Source organism: Dinoponera quadriceps, unplaced genomic scaffold (genome assembly GCF_001313825.1).
Source record: "Dinoponera quadriceps isolate SergipeBrazil2010 unplaced genomic scaffold, ASM131382v1 scaffold113, whole genome shotgun sequence".
In the NCBI taxonomy this organism is placed as follows: Eukaryota; Metazoa; Arthropoda; class Insecta; order Hymenoptera; family Formicidae; genus Dinoponera; species Dinoponera quadriceps.
This window is the reverse complement of record NW_014554899.1, coordinates 2,870,016-2,885,268: the sequence shown is the minus strand read 5'-3', so window position 1 is coordinate 2,885,268 and position 15,253 is coordinate 2,870,016. Positions and strand designations below refer to the sequence as shown.

Sequence of the window (15,253 nt, the reverse complement as noted above, 5' to 3'; positions counted from 1 at the left end):
AAAAGAGTTTTTCACTGCATTTTGTAAATATAGGGGAATAAAATATTATAAATATATGTCTGTTGTCAATTTAATAGCACTAGCTAATAAATAAATATTTCAAACTATTGGATATCAATACAATAGGATACTCTTTGAGCTTATTTCTTACTCAGCCAGAACTTAATTACTATTTTACACGTTATAACAGAATGTAACCTAGATATTTGACAGGTTATTTTAAATTAAAAAGTCACATATACAAATAAAGCGAACGAACCTAATACCGCCCATAGTTATTATACATGAGCTACTAAAGATTTACAGGAACATAAGCACTGCTATTATTCTCAAATTACGTAATTTGCCCAATTTGCGAAAGAGGTCTAAATTGAATACATCTTTTATTGATTATAATTGTTTCCCAGCAAAAAACATAAAGTCGTTGATTAAACATTACAGATAATATCTTAGATGATACCTAACAAATAAAACGACTTTATATTGTTGGAAAGCAACCATTACATATAAAGCCATCAAAATTGATCTATCTAAAATGTTAAGTTTAGATATACAGTAGATACAATATAAAATGGAACCAGTTACAAATACAGTTACTAAAATGAAAAATGTAATTAATTACAGATAAAGATACACAAAAAGTATCCAGATATTGTAATTAAATACGTGTAACTATTATCTTACAACACTGATTTCGATTATGTTCACGTATATGTTATTGTTGGGTTATTGAGTTGTTGTTAGAAAACAATGAGTTTCTGCCTTGCAGAAACTCCACTGCCTTCTGGCTGTAAACATCGTAGTAATAACAAGAACTAGTGAATAATATACATCCTTGCATAATATATATCCTTTCCAACTGTTCCCATGATCCATCAATTCCAGTCATGGAAGTTATATCACGAGAAAGCCGAATAAGACATATTCGAATAACACCGAAAGGAGATAGTCGAACTATAAATATGCCCTCCTTACCTCGAAACTATCATCGAGCTGGTGTTCCGTCTGTGTGTTCTTATATCTATAATACAATTCGAAGGCGAGAGTCTTGGCGTGTCCGCATGCGCGCGCGCCTAACGTCTTTACTTTCAACATCGTCGGCATCATCAAGCGAATTTTATCGAGCGGTGCGCGCATTTGCATCATAATTGCCGTACTTTGCACAGTGTGGTTGAACAATTCGGGTCACGCTCGATAGCTCTTTTGGTCTTATTAAATGAGTAATTCGTCATAGTCGTGTGCACCGCCACGAGGACGGCGCGATTCTTCGTGTCCGGAACAGATCGCTGACAAATCGAGACGGTCTTATAGCATTTAACCTTTCGACCGCATTATAGGTCAGGTAGATCCATATATAATCTATAAGTTCTCTTCACTCCTGAAAAATCGTTAGAGAATCATTTTGTCCATTAGACGCGGTGCGAATTTGATAAACTGATTAATGCGTGTTTGAGAGCCGCTTTTGCCGAAAATTTGTGTGCGAATGTAAGTAAATATTGTGATTAGGCGTATTTTTTTTTTAATAATAAATAATAGTTATTAGGATCAAATGGCATATAACTTATGCAAGAGCGTTCTGCAAAACGTGATCCTAAATAATTTATTATTCTTCTAAACAATGCGTGTTACCATTTTACAGGTAAAAAGTAAACTATTTTTTATACTTTCACAGATTATTTTTCCTCATAGAAACATCTATTTTCGACGTTTTAAAATACCCTCTTTTCAATAATTCATAAAAATAATATGCTTTTCGAACGCACATTAGAGACATATTTTTTTCTGTTAGAACTATCTTTCTCTCTCAACTTCATCATTCTAGGATTGCAGATAAAAATAATAAGAAGTAAAAAATTTACGATTTTTAAAGAAAGCAATACCATTCGCAAGACCGCTGTTTACATTCGAATGTTTTTCAGCGACTTAATTCGATTTTCTATAAATGCGTGATCAAGCATTAAAGTAGAAGAGTTACACTTTATTTTAGAATTTCGCTTTACTTCTTTGACAGTTTTTCAGATATAATTTCAAACAAAATTTAGAAAATCATATAGGATCGATATGGCCTTGTTTGCGGTGCGAGTGATTTTCACAAATGTGCTTTCCAAGGATTAAATCAACGCACGTCTCGTTGCGTATCGTTCACGATCTGAACGAGTCTAAGGACGGCGAATTAACGCGGAAATGCCGCGCTCCTCGTGCCAATTAAAAAGCAGTTAGGCGCGCAATCGCGTCGCCGCGCGGTCAAATTAAATCTGCGCTGTGCGTCGCGGACTAATTTGACCGATCAAAGCCGTTTAGCACTTAGGTGGACGGGTCGTCTGTATTGCACTCGTCCGACGCACGATCTGGCGTGCGCCTGTCGGTCGTCACTCGTTTGTGATAAAGACACCGCGATACGCTCGCACGAGAGAGGCGACACATATGCACTGATGAATAGAGAACACGTTGCGCCGGCCATGCAACCGTTCTACTCTGATGCATCGGTAAGCCTATTAACTCGCTAAGTAAACAGCCCGGCTAATCCGATTGCGTCGAGTGCGCTTACTTTCGCACGTTTTACCCATTAGCCGGCCGTCGCACGATATCCGAAGGCGGCGACGATGCTATCGCCTCTCCTGTCACACAGAGTTCGATTATTTTCATTGTGCTGTATTATTCTAATCGCGCACGTGGTCGCAGATGCGATCGTTTCCACCGAGGAGCGTCGCCTCTCGTGAAAACGAAAAAAAAGAAATAGACCGGGATGCGGCTACTCGTGCGCAATAATACGGGTATGTTCCCCTCGATGGCCCTTCACGGGAGAACACGTGAGACTCGATCGAAAACCCATCATTGTCCTTGATGGTGCGCGCACCGGCGTAACTCTGTTAACGCTCTTAATGCGAGAGCGCTTTCGATTCGATCGTCCCGACGATAACCGCTTCATTAAGGACCCGGCGAGTCATTACCTTCGCGATGTTATCATTTAAGCTCTCGGGTCGTTTCGCACACGCGACATACACTGAAATATTCAAATGATCTTAACAGATGATATAGCACGGATGCATGAAATATTCGGAAAATACAGGCGATGTGGATTTGCCTTTCTTCTGTAAGAATTCGCGACACGTGTCCGATTTGGAAACGTTTTCATCGTGCGATAAATCTGACGACGAGAGGCGATTGTCGGCAATTTTCTCTCCATCGGGAGGTAGAACGTATATCCTCGTCGCGCGAAACCACCTAAGTTCACGCGTCTGCGCTTATATGGTCACTCGACAATTTTCTTCGAATCGTACGTGACGTGTATTCCGAAGTCGCACATTTCTACCGAGCGCCGACCCGCTGTGTTCTCTTCATTAATAAAAAGTGAAATAACAAGGGAAAACAGGGTAGTGCTTTGCTCCGCGAACTTCCTACTGGATGTAACAAAATGCCCGAGCTTGGCTGGTTCCCTTCGATCGGCCTTGAGCCGATTACCTTGCGTCGCACTCAGTCCTTTTCGTTTCTGCTTCGATTGCTCGACGGAGGTTTGTGCACGGTCGCGCTCGTCCGAGGTGAAAGTGACTTTTACGGGTAAATCGTAACCCTTTACGGAAGATGCCCTCGCGCGTTTGGCCTCAATCCTAAAATAATAGCTATTACCGCGCTTTATTGCGTCCCGATTGCCCGATTTTAATTCCTCCACTGCGCACGGTGATGGATCGATTCGTTCGCGTATATATTCTCAGCGCGACGAAAAGCGTCATTCTGAGCTACCTCAGAAATTTTAAATGCAATTTGCACGTACCACCGTACGTCGTACAAACACGACGTGCCCGGCTCGACGAGCGACGAGGAAATTTAAATGGAACGAATTCAAAACGCGACCGCCTCAAAAGCGGTTCCCATGTCATATACAGAAGATGTTATTTATGGAGAGGCGCGGTCTTGGGGGACGCATTTAGATGATTTCGCTGATATCCGTTATTTGGCGCAAGTATCGCGCGAAGTTAGGTCAACGTGCTCTCGTATTTTCAGGGTGAAATACGGTCAGTGGCTTAGCCGGGCTATCGTCGAGGTCACGTGAGACCCCAGGAATTCTGAAGAGATAGGCAAATATGTATCTCTCCGGCACGCGTTATGTTAGATGATCGACGGTAGAGTAGTAAGAAACATTTCCCAACTTCTGACAGTTTGCACATATGTCGAGTAACATATGTGCAAGCGTAATCGCTTTTAGCTGTCGCTAAAACGCGCTCTTAGCGTATGATATCATCCCACGAAAAATAGATTTACATCCTTGGAACTTTCTTCCAAAATATCTCACGAGGAATCCGAGATATTCGTTTATCGTGAAATGCAACAACTTTTCTTGTCGAATAGACTAAACTATACTGTATAAATTCAACAGAAACTGCTTTCATAAACTAACGTTATTTGTTAGGCGAATTATTTTCATTTCATTTCATTTTATTCCACTGTTAACGAGAAAAAGTCACTATTAATATATAATTAATACATAATATTCGAGAAATCGAACATTAGTAGCACGAAAAAAATGCAGAAAGAAAAGAATTGAAAACGAAATTAACAAACGTATAAATATAAAAGCAATAAACCGTAACTCAAAGAACCTTTATAATATCTAATATAATAGGTTTAAAAAAAGACACATAATAAACATTTATTGATCTATGATAAATATTTTGCTAACAAAAGTAACCTATTTATTTGTTTAAATTTATTGTAAAGAGTGCCGTGCAAACACACATGAAAAGGTGGAACACATCTAAAAATCCTTTATTAAATGTAACTATAATAATTCAGGACATTCAACAAGCCTCTCAGAATCTTAAATAGAAAAAGAAAGTCTATTATTTTTTGGACTTATACTTCTTTGTACTTGTATATTTTCTTCACTAACAACACGGGATCATTAAATCTCTTTATTGATCTGCTTTATCGCATTTTATATTAGTTTCGGTATACTGGAAAATTATATATATTCTTGGGAAAATAAAATACCTTCTATGAGTCTCGTATAAAAATATTCTGTTGTGCGTCACGACTTATCTTATACTCGTGTGATATGAAAACGATTAGCCCGGTGAGATGTGCATATATTCAACAATGACGCGTTCAGAAATGACATTAAAATTGTTTGCTAAGCGTCTTTTGATTTTCCACGAATATTATCCAGATGGAATTATAACGCAATAGCTTCGTAGAAACTGATGCGTGTCTATAAATTTATGTTAACGTAACTGCAGGGCGCACACGCACATACACACACGTGCATGCGTACTCGAGTTTGTTACCGGGGTTTATTATCACGATTTGGAATTATCGGCTCACAAACTAATTCTATAAAGTCCTAATTACGCTCGATTCTAACAACCAATACGCGCGCGCCTCTGCACTGATGAATATCTCATTGCGTCGCGTATTCAAAATATATATGCGCGTCGCGCGATTATGTCACTCGTAGAATTCTATCTGTACGACCAGTCACGCGAAACACGTGGGAGTGATATCGGAAGTATGAAAGTGTTTGAATTAGCGCGACGTTTTACAGCTTGAATTCTTCGACGAGTTTGAAACGAGCGTTTCTTGTCATCGACACGTTGCCGATAATTACAGCATCATGGATATTTAACGCTCAACGTGAAAGAGTTTGGATAATGCGCAACGACAGGTGACACGACGCTGATCGAAAGTAATCTCGCGAGTCGGACAACGAGACGAAGAGCGTGACGGACGGAAACGTTAATAACGGAGGGGCGAGACACAGAGGACCGGCGGAAAAGGTCTCCTTAACGTGTCTCCGCTCTCGATCCGTCGGCCGTCTCTCTCAGGGGTGGCGATTCGAAGGGTAGATCCGCGGTCGGCATTAGGGGAGAACCGGAGGAGGGTTCCGATATAAAAGATTCTTTGGGAACGGGCTTCAAGATTCGATCACAGGGCTTTGTCGAGACGGGGCGATTCGGCGCAACGGCCGCTAGACACTGGTCGCTTCGGACATTTTCTCAAGGCCGGGTCTTAACCACCCGGGGATTTTACAGCCGCGGGATCCATGCTCCACGGTCCTCTGAGAATTCGCTCGCGTCTCTTCCACGACTGATTACCCCGTCGATATAGAGTCTCGATCGGAAGACAATTGCCGCGGACAGAAATGTCTTTTCCATTTGCCTCTCTTCACGATTGCCAATCTGATGCTCGATTTGAAATCTTCCCGTTCGCCTGATCTCTGTTAATTTCCAGCGATTTTCAAGAACGACCTTGTTAACGCGTAGTTCTCGAATTATCCGCCATGAATCAACGTTCGCGACCGTTGCTTGATTTTATTTTCTTTGAGAGCAATATCTCGGTAATTTTAGCAATCATATTCATCGCGTTTCCTACGCTGAGGCAGAGGGTTGATTCTCGTACGATTCAAGACCGTCATATTGGATCGGGGAACACGAAGAAGACAAAGAAAACGTGTTAATTTTATTGCGTAACTGTTGAAGCGGCGTAAGGTTAAATTAACGATTTCTTCGATTAATCTCATTTAATATTTGCTTGCCTGAAACGGATGAAACAGCCTGATAGATTTTCAACGCGCATTTTCCTTATATTCTCGTCGTGCTTTGTTCCATTTTCGTAATTAAAACACCGCGAAAGTTTCATATTTCAACGTTAATAACCTCTTTTTCGCTTCTCCTGACAATTCCGTTATTAGATTGCGGTCTTGTGCGATTGAATCCTGCAATTTCCATCTTACATCTCACGAGGGTTGACGTACTCAACCGACCCTCCGTTTAAACAGTCATGGGTAGTTGATTCCTCGCCATTCTCGAGGGAGAGACGTTCGTTAATGCCGCTTGAACCATTGCCCAAATTGCAGGAAATAAATTGCGTTTTTTCCTTTCACGATGTTGCAGAAGCGCGAGAGATCGCCGGGTAGAAGGATGGATCGGCTTCGACGGAGCTTCCGGGACAGCTTTCGGCGGCGGAAAGACCCTCACGTGCCTGAGTCTAGCAAACCTCATCAATGGCAGGCTGATGAAAGCGCAGTGCGTTCGGCTACGTGCGCATTTCACGTCAAGGTGAGCGCTAAAGTTTAATGGCTTAGTAGGTATGCAAATTACTGGCCATCCGGTCGGACTGTATGCCGAAATCATTAAGATGATTAGGACCATTCACGCTATTTCGAACTCATTGTCACGGTTGAGGTTATCTCAGCCGCTTCCTTCACTAAGAATCACTGATCAGTTTTAAAATTAACGTTATTATCGCAAGAAGAAACGGTTGTTTTTCCCGGATAAACAGTCTGTGGTCTCTTTTAGAGTCAATTTTAATGCTAAAGGTTGATCCTCTTAAAAGAAGGTTTGCGCGCGCGAAGGCTGTTGACCTGTTTAATATTCGAATGAATAAATAATGTAATCAATAACTTTGTAGTACCTGGGATGTGTGGAAGTGTTCGAATCGAGAGGTATGCAGGTCTGTGAGGAAGCTCTCAAAGTTCTTCGAGTAAGTAATTAATGGAAATCATTTATTTTTTAATTAATACTTCCTTCCTCCTTTCTCACTCTTGTCTTTTNCTTCCCCCCCCCCCCTTTTTTCCGTAGCTTTGTATTAGTTAAATAAAAGAGACGTTATATTTTAATGTGAACAATTAAATTTTCAAGCGATTGCATTAATTTTTCATGATTGTATTTCACTTGCACAGTCAATTGAATTTTTAGTAACTGCTTTATCAAAGAATACTAGCGCATATAATTCTTAAAAAGCATCCAACATAATCTTTTCACAAAGTTCCTTCCATTTAAAATATTCCGTGTGTTCGGTAGAAAGTTTGGGCGGCCTTGCGAGAGTCGAGCGCCTCACATTCTCCAAATCTTTTGCCTTGGCTATATTTAGTACGGCTAATATGTAAAGAGATGACATTGACATCGAGCGGCCTGAAAATAAATGAGTGTTCTAAAGGTCAGAGGGCAATCCGGGCAATTGAGTGATTCTCGGCTGAATTTTCAGAATTCAAGACGAAGGCCGGTACGGGCGGTGCTTCACGTGTCCGGCGACGGCCTCCGCGTTGTCGAGGACGAGACGAAGGGGTTAATTGTCGATCAAACGATCGAGAAAGTCTCGTTCTGCGCGCCGGACAGAAATCACGAGAAGGGATTCAGTTACATCTGTAGGGATGGCACGACGAGACGGTGGATGTGCCATGGATTTTTAGCGTTGAAAGAATCGGTAAGTCAGATGCCTCCTCGCCTACCCCTCGAAACAGGGAGTTATTGATCGGTGCACATGTGTATATAAGGGTGCTCCGCTCCGCCGGTAAGGGATGAGTTTGTATTCGCGTACGAACGCTAATGCACTGGCATCGAGAGTGCAACGTAACATCGGACGGTACGACAAGTGAATTTATTCAAGAGCTAAATTGCAGATGCATATTTCAAATTTGATGCACTTAGTATAATTTGTATGGAAACCGGACGAAATTCTACTGCAGCTGTTATATATGCTGCCACCAGTTCTCTTCATACATATTTTTTATTCCAACATACTCCATATTTCGTCTATAATATGACACGTTTTCGTTTCAACTAGAAATAAAATATGAACGACACGTGTCACGTGGAACTCCCGCGGGAAGGCTAAAAATATTAGTGCATTTCCTAATGGATTAATTTTTTATCGGCAAGGGGGAAAGGTTGAGTCACGCCGTGGGTTGCGCCTTCGCCGCGTGTCTGGAGAGGAAGCAACGGCGGGACAAGGAGTGCGGAGTTACGATGACTTTCGACTCGAAGACTTCTACCTTCACGAGAAGCGGCAGCTTTAGGCAACCGAGTCTCACCGAACGGTTACAGGAATCGCGCGATCGTGCAGTTGGTGAGGCGTTGTGCTATTTTCCACCGAAATATTAATTTTGTATCTTGGTCATTCCCTTCGATAAAAATCCCCTGTTTCAGACGTGCCTCCGCTCAAGCAGGTGTACAATCCTTTCGCGATCGAGAGGCCGCATGCAACTCCGTCGATGTTGGAACGACAGGGTTCCTTTAGGTGTTTCACGCAACTGAACCAGGCATCCCCTTTCAAGAGGCAGCTCAGTCTACGAGTCAATGATCTTCCTAGTAATCTCGAACGCACACGTAGTCACAGTCTGGAGCCGACGGACTTGTCGCGAATGCCTTCAGCTCTCTCGCACATTGTACCTCTGAAGCCACCGGGTGAGTTTTCACGACACTTTTTGCGAGACATTTCTTTTCTCCCCGATATTCTTATCGGACGATTGTTGTCGCGCGTAAAGTGTTATACGAGCAAGTGCGTTAGCTTCAATGTGAAACGCACAAATATGTGATTATGTTACTCATTTTCAAACTGATCTGAGATCAATCTGAATAACGATGTGTTTCTCTCTCTGGTTTCACCATAGAGTTCGAAGGATATGACGAAGGTCATTACTCCTTATTCCGTTAATCGTTCCCATTCTTGCTTGCTCTGTTCGGTGTTCCCTTAAACGTGCTCGTTTTCCCACGGTTATTCCGTATGTGGTTGCGTTTGATAGACATCAACTGGTTCCACGACACATTGCGAGCGTGTAGCTAGAATTTGCCTACATTCAACAGATTCCAGTCCCTCTCTACGATGTGTTTTTGCTCGTGCTTGAAACAGACATTTAGCTCCACTGTCTACGTGCCCTCCTTCTCTCACTCTATACTTATCCCGACACAATATCGATGCGTTTAGCATGCCTTTCGTAGATCCCAGAGCACCTCTCGTTGCAACATTGTTGAGTATGTCGAGTGTATCGTTAAGGACGACTCCTTCTCCCACAGTGAGCCCGATACCGGAAATATCTCCCGGCGGCCAGGACAGCGTATCCGCGATGTGTCAGCAGCTTTCTCGGGGGCTTTCTCTGCTGTCGAGCAGCGACGACTTCGGACCAATGCCATCTCACGCTGCCGCCGCGAGTACTATCGCCAAGCAGCTCTTCACCAGCACCGCCAGCTCTCCTCCAGGTACGAGACTTTCCGGCGAAATCGCGAAAATTGCCTTAGCTTCGTTATCCGTTTCACAGCTGCGAGGAATCGTACCGAGTTGAGATTCTAACGAAGCAATTTATGCGTTCTCGCAGTAACGAGTAGCAGCTCGTTGGACGACATGAAGCTGCAGAACGGTCCCACCATGAAAAACAACAACAACAACGACAAGAACGACGATCTCAGTAACCTGAATCACGTCGGACCCAGTTGGCAGGACTCGGCGTCCCCCGTTCTCGCGTCGAACCACAGGCTCACGCCTATCCTTAAGGCGAGCAACCTCAGTCCCATTCTTCCAAGGAACGCGCCCACCGCAGTCGTTATGAGCACACCGGCACCTGCCTCCACTGTAGGTGCCTTCGGCACACCACCGTCGGCGGCGAGTCCGGCTTTCAGTACGGCTTCTACGTCCTCTTTAGGAAACACGTCCACGCCGGCCGTGAACAGATCGCCGATCCCGATCAATTCGGTGATGACACCGAAAACGAATTCGCCCAGTGCCAGCGTAGCGTCCGTCTCGCCGGCGTTGTCCGTTCCGACTGACGTCGCTCAAGTCTCATTGGCAACCGGTGTTCCGACAGCTATGGTGAGTCGAATCCGCTCGTGCGAAATCCTGTCACTCGTATATAATCCCGTGAAAAATACTTAAACTTTGAAACGTTGTAAAATTCGCACCTCTTTTCGCGTCATATCTTTTAATTGTTTATTTATCAGCCTTCCGCAGGCGATATTTCAATTGATTTAGAAAGATAAATTAAGAGGCAATCAAAATTTTTCAAATCTCGATTTGAACTATTCAAACCGTCTTTATACAGTCTCCCACAGAGGAAAGAAAGATTCCGTTGAAATACGTTACGGCTGTAACCTTCGAGGACAAACATCGCAGTTTCCATTTCTAACGAGGAATATTCAATTCGCACGTTTCTGTTATCCCGATCAGTTTTCACCTGCTCCTTTCCGAGCGACGCGACTTAAGGGACGCCAGACGCGAACGATTTCTCACGAGTTTCTCCGTCCAACAGGTACAACCGCTTTCCACGGCAGCTGGTTTGCCGAAACCAGAACAATGGCTAGGCAGTATAACCGGCTCCGTGCCGTCGCCGGTGCCGCAGGTACCCGTTAGTCCTCGACGAGCACCTCCTCTCCACGCGAGAGCGCACTCGCTTGGATCGGCCGCAATGAGCCAAGCTTCCAGAGGAGGACCCTCCGATCCTTTCGACGTCGAATGGGCGGAGATCGCAGCGAGGAATCTGCGGCAATCTAGTACGACGAATCCATTCATTATGCCGAACGCGACTCAGGCGTTCCAAGTGCAGTTGTAGCGTCAGGAGTTCATCAACAACGTCGCCAAGTATTTCCGTTCGAGCACATAGTGATGGCTGCACGTCCGCTCGCGCTTCGACCTCGCACACGATCGAAAGTACTACACGTGAGCCGCGTGTCCTCGACCCGATCGCGAGCACCGTCGCTTCGATCGCGCACGACGACGCCGCGGTCGCGCTTCCGGTTGAGCAGCCTGATCTCGACCACGAGTCTTCGGCGGAACAAGAAATCAAGCCGAAAGAGCGTGGATGAATGAATCCACTCGTCGTCGAGTCGGCGTTCTAGTAGCAACGACGGTAGCAGTGAACCACAGCACAAAATAAAAGTATCCGTGAGAATACTTTATATAGATAGATACGTATACGCGCACACAGCCTTAAAAGACCTCAATAAGAACAAAATAGAAAAAAAAAAAGAAAAACAAGGGAGGGGGAACGAAAAGAAACGCGTAAACGCGCGTAGGCGTACGTGGCGGGGAGGGACACAAAGTTTCACGCACCAATAATAATACCAGGCTACTCCACGTCAGCCGAGGAACAAGAAGCAATAGAATATCGCGGAGTACGCGCATCGATAATTATACTTAAATGTCTGTGACACGATGCTGTAATTGGATATCCCAGTAATCTTGAGTAGAGTTAGGCTCGAGCCGAGCGGTTATCGTCGTTTTGCATGAGAAACGAAATTGTACGCACCCCAAGATAACGCACTGCACCCCTCTTTTTTCAAAAAAAAAGAAAATAAAAATCCCGAAAAAAAGAGAAAGGAAGAGTAAAATGATAGACGAGTGAATAAAGTACGTAGCGTAGTTGCTTCGTGGTCGTACACACTACGACGTGGGTCACGAAGTGCGGACGAAGTCGTACCTTCCCTTCACGGAAGGGAAGCTTGCTTTTTCCGGCGGGCTCGTCCGGCTCAGGCACATACACAGGTGGACGCTCGGTTTCGCCGAAACCGTGACGCGATTCAACGTAAAGGGGTTAACATCCGCGAGAGACTGTGATATATATTGACGTGAAGTGGCCAGTACTTAAACGCGCGAACTTTAGCGTGGTCGAGACGGATTCGCAGAGTATCGGGAGTATCGTGAGACCTGCTCAAGATTGTCGCGCCGCGTGATAACGGAGAACGGAGGCGATCGTGAGCTCGGGGTACCGCAGACTCTATAGTCCCGTAGCTGGCAGATAGAAAAAGAGAAGAAGAGAGAGAAAGAGAGATAAATACCCATAGATTATTTAAGTAAAGATTAGCTGTTGAAGATTAGCGGGGGCGGAGTATGCCCCTCACACTATCGTTGTCTATTATATACACATCGAGCTGCATTTATCGCAAGTGGACCGCGGGTGGAAGGTACGGCGACAATGACGCGTAACCGTGGAAATTCTCACACGACGAGGACGACAACGGCGCTCGCGGAGTGATTCCCGTGACGACGGTGCTTCCGCTCTTACAATCCGTAGCCGCGAAAGTTGCGTTCGCCGATCCACGAGATTACGCGCGAGTCCGTATCATCTGGCGATGCGATCGCGCCGGTTTATGAGGTCGACGATGTACGTCGTAGCGAGACGAGCAGGAAGGGCCTTCTCAGTTCCACGTAGTAATTGATAGTGTCCGGCGAGATATCAGTATTGCAGCCTTGCAGCTTTCTGTCTTTCAAGCCAGCGGCCGCACTTTCGGTTTTTCGAAACGGATCGAGGGTAAACGTCGAGGAAGGCCAAGAGCGATATTACGGGGGGCGGGGAGGGAGGAGGGAGGAGGGAGATGAACAAGGAGTGTGTGTATGCATTGTACATAGAATAGTTATTTAAAGAGTAACGAGACAGTAAAGAGGATTATGATGAAATACGTGAGCGAGGGAGAGAACGTTTGGAAGTCGTATATTAAGCCGGCGACTCAGCGATGACGCGAAAGGGTTCCCCTTCCCCTCTGCTTCATTTCTGATTAATTCCATGAAACTGTCGTACTCACGCTGTTATTCTGATTTCTCCGATTTCGATTACGTCTACACGCGTGACACGTGTACGCGCGTAGCATGCGTTTATTATGCGCGTTTATTATGCGCGCGGATATTTACGTTACGCTCTATACCGAGATTCACGCGTCGTTAATCGAGTCCTGCGACTTCGTCGATGCTCTTGAATTCCTACACATCGTTCCTACACATCGTTCGTTTCGTCACGTTGAACGAGAAACGTATGTGTACCGGTATTCTTCCACGCGACGAATCGCTCGTGTTATCGTTTCAATTGCAACCTGGACTTAATCGCGGATAATCAGATGAGAGCGATTGTTACGGGAGAAACGCCGAGGCGTTGTTGCTGGTCGCGAAAATGGACTTGGTTTTTCCAGCCACCTTCCGTCCGTCCCGAAAATCAAAAGGTAGAGAGAGAGAGAGAGAGAGAGAGAGTTTCTAAGCGAGGGGGTTGAGTAACACCGCAAAGCAACACATGGAGCGATCACTAGGTACTTATCGTGGTACTTATGAAAACGGTTAATCAATGTACTTAAAAAAAAAAAGAAAAAACTATTAACACACGTAGGTCGTTGTTAGCGAAATCGTCGCTGATCGACGCACGTCGTCGATGTCTTCTACTCTATCCGTCTCATTTAATTTTGTTCTCATTTTTATCCTTTCGGACTGACATTTCTTTCGTTCTCCCAGAAAAACGCGGGAAAGGAGAATGTGTACATAACGCAACGTAGCGACTCGTTATAACATTATTATTACGTTTAGGTACTTATTGTTTTCTTTTTTTCATTTTACACTTTACTCTCGGTCGATGTACGCTAACTCATACATTGTTCATTTGGCTAGGATCGAGGAGAAGCGATAGCAGCGTCTCGGCCGATCCCTGCTTGTAGGTTTACGATGTGCGTAATTTATTCGGATATCCGGTGTCTTTTGTAATTTTCGATCGATGCGATTTTTAGTTGAATTAGCTGTTCGCCTTTCTCCCTTTCCGAAAAAGCACAGAGATCGGCCGAGACGCGTTCCGGTGTCTCATATCGACTGAAACAGGCAAGTGCATTTATGGAGGTAACGAATAACAGTGGTATACACACACACATACACACACACACACACACAACACGCTCTCAATACACGACAGGTGTATGTTTACATATATATACACATCCAGAGATAGAGAGGAAGAAAAGAGATGCCGGGACAAGAATTATAAGCGAATAGGTGCACCGCGTGCCAAATTCAAAAGTGCAACCGCGTTGCCTGCCAATTGGACGGTAGTACATCGCGCACGCTTCCGTGGTTGTGTTGTACATAGTGTCGCCGGTCGATTCCTGGATCAACGTACGATTTAATGCGTGTATATTTCGTAAAGGTATCCTTGTTCATTTTACAATGTATCTGCCACTGTAAAGATACGGTTTATTATATAATATCTGTTGTGATTACGAACACGTTTCTTATTTCTTTAACCGAACTTAATCTGTAATTTCCCAACCGATGTCCTTCCCTCCTTTCAATAATAGGGTTATTATACCACGAAACAACTATGAAGAGGATCTTTCCTGAAGTTCTCAAGATATGTTAATTTTTATCGCTATGTATGCGATATATGAGAGTGATTTTCCTCGCCAAATTCACGGTAATGTAAAGACACGAGCTGCGGCACAATTTTACATATTCATTTACATTTGTCTAAGCTAAATTAATAGTATGCGAAATAAATGAAATATAAGAGTGTAACGTCATTAAAGTCAACATGAGCCTCGAAGACGCTCTCGCAATATATCCGCCTAGTGTTCCATCGCGTTGCTCCCCAAGATCGACATGCATCGATTATGCATGTCCGAAATACTCGATTGACATGTCGTCACGGCCGTATCAATCTCCTGTTCAATTTCAACTTACGTATACTTGCGACAAGTACGTTACTCAAAGATAGCTCTTATATATGTACATATCGCATAAAGCA

General features: G+C 44.1%; 1 protein-coding gene across 3 annotated transcripts in view; it reads left to right on the top strand.

Moving 5' to 3' along the window:
- The window catches only part of LOC106742538 (protein numb), a 58,641-nt gene extending 43,908 nt beyond the window's left edge, over positions 1-14,733 (top strand). For 2 of the 3 annotated variants that reach the window (XM_014615590.1, XM_014615588.1), the window contains 9 exons: positions 6,888-7,052; positions 7,405-7,476; positions 7,981-8,199; positions 8,655-8,841; positions 8,922-9,179; positions 9,386-9,406; positions 9,789-9,971; positions 10,088-10,578; positions 11,015-14,733. In XM_014615590.1, the coding sequence (XP_014471076.1) occupies positions 6,915-7,052; positions 7,405-7,476; positions 7,981-8,199; positions 8,655-8,841; positions 8,922-9,179; positions 9,386-9,406; positions 9,789-9,971; positions 10,088-10,578; positions 11,015-11,314 (1,869 nt within the window). In that variant the 5' untranslated portion in view covers positions 6,888-6,914 and the 3' untranslated portion in view covers positions 11,315-14,733. The remainder of the gene's footprint in view (positions 1-6,887; positions 7,053-7,404; positions 7,477-7,980; positions 8,200-8,654; positions 8,842-8,921; positions 9,180-9,385; positions 9,407-9,788; positions 9,972-10,087; positions 10,579-11,014) is intronic. The other variant, XM_014615589.1, reaches the window with a different exon arrangement.
- Positions 14,734-15,253: the final 520 nt, after the last annotated feature.